Here is a 7,499-nt window from a genome sequence, read left to right on the forward strand (position 1 = left end):
TTATTATATTTTTCAAATGAGATCATGATTTTCACTTCTCAATTTAAATTATTTTTATTACTTTAAATAACTTTAAATCTTATTTAAGTATTATTAAAAAGTATTACTTTTTAAAAAATTAAAAACAGTCTAAAAAAACCTCAAAATGTCTAAAAATAGTAACTTTATATTAAGAATGAGACTAAATGAGATCAAATGAGATCACTTTCTTATTTTTTTCAAGTCATGGTTTCATTTTAAGATCTGATATAGACTGACCGTGTGACCGTGTCTGGGACCAGGACCAGATTTTTTGATAGTCTCATTATCAATTCGACTGATCCTATTACACAGTTTTAACATTAGATAGTGGTTTCATACTGTCTCAGTGAGACTTACTGTCTACTCTTGTCACATTTTTCAAATGAGACCATGATTTTCACTTCTCAATTTAAATTATTTTTATTGCTTTAAATAACTTTAAATCTCATTTGAGCATTATCAAAAAGTGTTACTTTTTAAAAAATTAAAAATAGTCTAAAAAAAACCTTAAAATGTCTAAAAATAGTAACTTTATGCCAAGAATGGGACTAAATGGGACCAAATGAGACCACTTTCTCATTTTTTTCAAGTCATGGTTCCATTTTAAGATCTGATATATAGTCACTTTACATGTTTTTTTGATAGCCAGTCCCAGCGGGATTCACGCCAAGAAATGTATGGAACCAGACCAAATGGGATCAAACATGAAATTCATGGTCCCGGCGGCCAGTCTAATCTGATATATAGTCACTTTATATGTTTTTTTGATAGCCAGTCCCAGCGGGATTCACGCCAAGAAATGTATGAGATCAGATCAAATGAGATCAAATGTGAAATTCATGGTCTCAGCGGCCAGTCTATCCGTGACACTCATTCCGACAGAATCAATCATCTGAGTTCGAATGATAGTTATCAGTTCAAATGAGGATTGAGATCAGTGTATCACGCTTCTATTCAGATGCTGCTTACTGAGCTCATAACTGTCAGAATGGTATCTCAGATGAATATGTTGAAAACATATGAATCTTAAGTGTATCAAGATCTGCTTCTTGTATTATCTGTACACTATCTATCATATCTAATTCCATACAAAAGATAGAGCTATTTATAGTACAACAAATGTGCGAGCTAAGAGAGCTAGCATTAGTGAGTATTAGACGAGTTTTGTAGTAAGCTGATGATAAGAAAAATAGTAGTAATATGATGTTGGTGGCGTTCATAGTGTATGACCTCTTATTTCCTGGCACCACTCTTGCTACTTCCCAGGGCTTCTGCTCCTCTCTTCTTCCGCTTCTTTCTTCTTCCGCTTCTTCCTTCTTTCACTCTTTTCTTCTTCCGCTTCATTCTTATTCCCCTATCTAGACAGGGCTTCTACCTCTTCCTTCTCAGAGCTTCCGCTCCTTCCTTTTGTAAAGTCAACCATGGTAAACAGACAAGCATGTACTTATATATATAAGGGCGCCCGCTCATCTCCATCTTAAAGGAATGAGACAAGATTTATCATTTTACACGTACTATACACGGTTGCCGTACGCTGCAATTGGCGTACGCTGCAGTTTTACTCATTTTTTTCATCTATATAATTGCTCTTTATTAATCACAGCAGATTATGTGAAATTCATCAATATGAGTCATGTGTAGCTATTATTTGCAAGCATAGGCAAGCGATTAAGGCTTGTAGAAATTATATGCAACATGCGCCAACAAAACGCTCCAGAATATATATCGCTGCATATACGTGCATATGCGTGCATAAAACCGTGTAGCCATGAAGCGATCCGTTAGTCATGAGGTATGAGACCGATTCCAAATCTGGAAACCGCGCCAGCACTCCAGTGCTTGGGGAAACAGACGGGTAGGTTCCAGGGTTGAAATAACCGGATTCGCATGCAACCAAGAAGCCCAATTAGGGCTAGTATAATCTATTATTAGACCACTAGATAAAAGAGGACTTAGTGTTACCCTATTAGCGAATGAACAATCATACTTTAAATTTAGGGTACGGCTTCTTCGGGAGCGCCCGCTGAGCAACCACATTTCTTCCCGATTTAGCACAACTCATTGCCCTACTGTTGCTGCGTCATTTGGACTGCTTCAGAAATGATACATACAACCATTGTTTCTGAATAACACAAGTTTCCCTGAGTCAATGACTCTTGTCTGAGCTTCGGACAGAACTCTCAACCCCTCTGTTATTGTAAATATCGGGAAACCGCTGAGCTCCTGAGGACATTTTAGGAATCAAGTTAAGTTTTCTACGGGAAGGTTGGATATCACGCAACGGCACCCTTCCGGGAGGAAGTGACAGAAGAGCCTCAGGTGTTTCAAGATCCTTGCCTCAACGGCTTCGAATCCTTAGCGCAGGCTTCTCATAAGCTAAATTATGCACATATCTTGAAAGGTCCCACCATCCACGACCTAGGAGGCACAGATTATCCACGTTGCCAAATGTGGAGTTCCGACGTTCGTATCTGGCTCTGCAACATTCGTGGCCGATTGCTCAGTTGCAGCTAAATCAAGAATCTCGACAAGCAGCTCCCCCTTGTCATGCATGGTGGCTGCAGACCATACTACATCCAGCAAAGCGGAAGCATAATAATAGCAACACAGGACATTTGAGCCAAGCCTTATGTAGCATAACTAATCTTTTTTTAGTTTTAGAGTTAATTTTGACGAACCCAGACTAGACTTGTCACATCAACCTTGATGTTTCAACTCCAAACCGCCCTTCCTCTCAACCGTGGAACACTCGCTGCGACCGCTCGGTCCGATCATTGGTCCATGAGCCGATCACAGATCCTCCCTTATTCAAAACGGTTAGTTCTCAGCGCCTCAGCCGCAAATGTTCATTGGGCTTTACTGCGCAGATGGCGGGTTTCCATTTTGAGCCATGCTTCAAACCACTGCAGCTAGCCTGTTTTTTAGCGCTGTGGTTCAGGTACACTACACGCCACTACGTTGAGTTCCTACATCGAGGTTTGACAATCACTTCTAAAGGGGCTGATCTTGGCCAGCCTCATAGCTATATATCTTGCTGCGCATTTCACCTGCTTTAGGATTATCCGTATGGTCTTCTACCGAACAGGTGCTGGTCGACTATTCAAAACCCTGTCCTCGCCGCTAACATTATTATATTTCTATTTTTTCTCTTGTGGCCCCTACTTATCTTGCACCACCTAGACTATGTATAGTTGGTGACCCAATTGTATCATCTATACTTCGCTTCTTCAGCCCGTTCGCAGAATTAGCCCCAAATCTTCTAGACTCTAGATTTGAGACATCTGCACTCTTATTTATCATCCTGCTCCATCCTAACCCTCGAAACAATCATGGCTAGGGCGTCGCCGAAATCGCGCCAAGCTTTTAAGGATCGGCATGAATCTGCTATAAGGACTTCACCATCCCGGCTCCAGGGCTTTAATCCCGCTTCCACCTTCACACATATACGTAGCAGGCCTCTGCCAGCAATAGTACACTCTCAAAGCAACCCCCCTGCGCCGAATTCATTGACAGCACATCTTGGTTCACCAAATGCTATGTCAGCCAATATGGCTTTCAACCCAAGGCACCAACGGGCAGTCTCCGATATAGGCCCAATGACATACACCCCAAGAACAGGAAAAGTGAGCAAAGCGCTAAAAGGGAAAAAAGTTCATCAATGCCAGTACCCAGGGTGTGAAAAGGTATGGAAAATATATATTGTCCTTCACCTACCTGTAATAACTTGCTGTTAACCTGAATATTCTTACTCTTAGCTTTTCTCAAGAGCGGAACATGTACGGTGGGTTTTCTCTTGTATACGCTTCATTGTATGTGAACTGCTCTAACATTCTTTAGACGACATGCATCAAACCATAATCCAGTCGCCAGTATTAAATGTAGTGTTGAGGGATGCGGCAAGGCATTCAAACGGAAAGACTTGTGCGTTCGTCATATGGAAAAAAAGCAGTATGTGTTGTTCTTATCACTCATAGCCATTAGCTTTGCTAACTTGTTACTTCAGCAACGATAAGTTGAACGCACTTCCAGGAAACACTCGCCGTGAAACTCACATCCAATTGAGCCCGGTATCAATGACTTCAGAACCACAGGGCTTAATGTCACCTATATCATTAAATCAACAACACACATCTGTTCCAGCCGTTCCCCATGATGGGGATTTAATGTCAATCGGCTCCCTTGTGCAACCGGGGACCCAGCACCATTTCGCGAACGATTATTCTATGCCTGTATGGTGTGAGCCGGAACGGGGACTAGTTAGAGGGGACTTGTTTTCCGATTCACCGCAAGTAAATGCCGACGATACAATGGTATATTCTTCACCTGACAGCTGTCGATCGCCCGCTTCTGATATAAATCCTTTTCAATTCCCACAACGTACGCCTATTATGGACCAATCTTACTCTGAATCATTTTACCATCCACAAACGCATACATCATGCTTTAAAATGACCCCTACAGCTCCCGACTGGACTCCTCTTCAGGCAGGAACTTCTACTTCCCCGATGTTGCCTATCTCCCTTGAAGGTGATATCCTTCAAACAGTAGGTGAACCTTCCATTCGTTGTCGTTATGGGAGAACTAGAATTAACATTCTGTTAGCCCTACACGTACCAGTACCCTTCGCCCCACTGGACAGAAATGAGTGGTATGCCCTGCGACGAGAACTTAATTTCTCCCCCGGAGTCATTCTCCGAAATGACGGCATGGAGATAACCGACACTGCCCAATGGCAGGACTGCCTTGAGTGCTATTGGAAGCACTTTCACCCTATCTTTCCGATTGTCCATCGCCCAAGCTTTTGCGCCGTAAACCCAATACCGTTAATGTCCGGTGCCATGGTAGCGATAGGATCGCAGCATGATACATGACCCAATGCGAAAGAATACTCTCTACTTCTTTTAGAAGCATGCCTCAAGCTTCTCGCCTAGGTAAAATGCACTGGCGAAAAAAGTCCCCTTGAAAAGATGCGGACGTGAATTCAGAGAAACCCAATTACAATCCGTCCTCAGATTTCTGATATCCAAGCCGTTTTTTTTTACTCGAATACCTCTCAAAATACCGATCTAGGAAGGCTGATGTTACCTTATCTCCATGGTTTAAATCTTTATACGGAACTGTGAGCTTTCCTCAAATGGCTCATTGTGATCATTGCTAATATCGGGCAGGGTAGTTTATCCAAAACCGCCATTGGATGTCAAAAAACCCACTCGCTATTTTTAATACTTTTTCCGAGGATGAGAAGCGGTTTTATCTAGAGAAAGCATATAGCTTTTAGGTGCAAAATAAAACCTGACGGCGGATATTACAAGCCGCTTTCCGCCTTAATGTTCAGCAGACGACCCTGTTTCAGCAAGCAGCCTTTGGCATTCCTTATCCGAACGCCGCGATCCAACATTCGAAATGTAGAACATATCGACTTACCATTCCCTTGCCAAACCGAATTATGGGAAAGTTCTGGGATTGAAGAATGGGCTGGATACTCCAGGGCATCAAAGTCACTAACTCTCTCCTCTGCTGCAAGGCGAATTATTCGCCAAAATGACAGCACACTGAAACTTGATACATTTCAATCAAACCTGATTCTTTCCTATTCTTTGCTTACGAATATGCGATCGATAGATCTGGAGCAAACGCTAGAGGCTTTTATTAGGAGGATGAAGCAGGGGACGGTCGCAAAAGAACTCGTACAATGTAGTGAAGCATGCGGCCCTGTAACCCATCCAAGCCAAACACTCTTCGCATATCACGCACTCCTCGCAGCATATCGTGCTCCGCTCAAAGCTATTCTAATAGTTAGCGGCGAATCTTGGCTCTATAATGGGAAACTCACGGACCAAGCAGAATATCACCAATATCACCAGGCCAAGATTCACCAGGCCAAGAAGGCATTAAGTTTGTGGGGTTCTGACACAGTTTGAACTGAAAAAGGGAGTTTGGCATGCGCTACGGGTTTTGGAATATGCTATCCATCATCCAGTATTGGGACATACTCCAGGGTTAATTTCTCCAAATACGGGCCTCTCATTAAACGTTCATGCGCAATCCGGTAACGATATACACCGAACCGAAAACGTGTATTCTACACCTGGGTCTCAGATTGAACAGCGTGCGATACTGTCACAGTCCAATGAAGCAGGTCCAATAACAGCATTGCACGCCAATTGGACACTGTATGTTTGCGCCCTTATATGCTGGGCCTATGGCGCCGATACTTCAACGGCATCAACAGCAAGTAACTGCCCTCCATTTTCCCCTGCAGCCTCTCCAAGAACATATGTATCTACATTGAAGCTGCTTGCTCCATCACGGCCCCGAATTTCGCGCAGGTAAGATACCTCATTACATAAGACGCGATACTCGCGGACTGCTTGAATATATACGCACTTAGTGCTAACAGGGTGACTGACTTTTTCTTAGCCTTGACTTTTATACTTTTTCTTATTTGAGATATTGTGTTTCTTTTCTTTATGATATACACTCGCCGTGATGCTAAACAATTTCCTGTTCTGGCCCTCGACGAGGGCCGTTCTTACTCTCCACTTTTTGTTTTCTCTAATTTTTCTTTCTGATGGTATTCTTCTATTTTTTTTCTCCACGTTATGCATTCAGGAGGTTATGGTTTTGGTTCTTAAGGGCCTGTTCGGTGACCCCGTCCAGGGGCGTATAAGTCCGTACAGTGCCAGCTTGTACGGCCCTGGACAGCTCTGGCCGGGGTTATACATGCTAACCTGGCCGGATAAGGCCTTCTGTTCAGTAGATTCTGTGTATAACTTCATACAACTTGTCAAGCATGCCAAGCTGACAGTTAGATTCATATTATAGAGTTCAATAGTGTATTTAGTTGAAAAAGTGATAGATTTAAATCTATTTAAGTTAAATCTGTACTGTATACACTGAAATGAGTTGTGATATCTGCTGACATGTTTCAGCATGGCTGTACAGCATTCAGAGATCTGCAAATATCATCAAAAATCAACAATTATAGTGAGCAACTGTGATAATGCAATCTGAGAGATAATATAACAATATCTATGTCATAGACAGCAGTTAATAAGACTTGCTGCTGCAGAAGTGATCAATCAGAGCATCTTAACTGTCTCACCTAGTATATAATTCATGTATGACAAGCTTCATGACTGAGATTCAATCAGTTTGAACTCAGACAGCTTGCTAAGCTCACTGAAAGACTCACTGAGTGTATGATATAAAGATGTACTGAGTGTATGATATGAAGACACACTGAGTATATAATGAAGAGATTCACTGAGTGACTCAGATAATCAATATTGAGAATTCAGACTACTGACTCTCACTTATTATTAATTCATTAAGATATTGTAATACTGAATCAATTTAAGACTTGTTAAGATTTATTTTTCACTGATATTTAATATATAAAGATAGATAACAGAATTTTTAAACTGCTATATATCTGCTGAAATAACATGATAGTTATCATTATAAAAAAATGACTT

The 7,499-nt window shown here is 41.6% G+C and overlaps 2 protein-coding genes across 2 annotated transcripts; both read left to right on the plus strand.

Annotated features, from left to right (window-relative positions):
* Window positions 1–3,350: 3,350 nt before the first annotated feature.
* On the plus strand, window positions 3,351–4,737 carry BDCG_16142 (uncharacterized protein; the record flags this gene model as incomplete). Its single annotated transcript, XM_045425404.1, has 5 exons — window positions 3,351–3,704; window positions 3,777–3,802; window positions 3,859–3,969; window positions 4,025–4,565; window positions 4,624–4,737. The coding sequence occupies 5 exons, from the start codon at window positions 3,351–3,353 to the stop codon at window positions 4,735–4,737; spliced, it is 1,146 nt and encodes a 381-aa protein (XP_045279182.1).
* A 611-nt stretch (window positions 4,738–5,348) lies between these two features.
* BDCG_16143 (uncharacterized protein) lies at window positions 5,349–6,880 on the plus strand (the record flags this gene model as incomplete). The annotated part of the gene is made up of 4 exons (XM_045425405.1): window positions 5,349–5,916; window positions 6,002–6,194; window positions 6,284–6,350; window positions 6,634–6,880. The coding sequence occupies 4 exons, from the start codon at window positions 5,349–5,351 to the stop codon at window positions 6,844–6,846; spliced, it is 1,041 nt and encodes a 346-aa protein (XP_045279183.1). The 3' UTR covers window positions 6,847–6,880.
* Window positions 6,881–7,499: the final 619 nt, after the last annotated feature.

This window comes from Blastomyces dermatitidis (genome assembly GCF_000003525.1).
Source record: "Blastomyces dermatitidis ER-3 genomic scaffold supercont1.1, whole genome shotgun sequence".
Taxonomy (NCBI): Eukaryota; Fungi; Ascomycota; class Eurotiomycetes; order Onygenales; family Ajellomycetaceae; genus Blastomyces; species Blastomyces dermatitidis.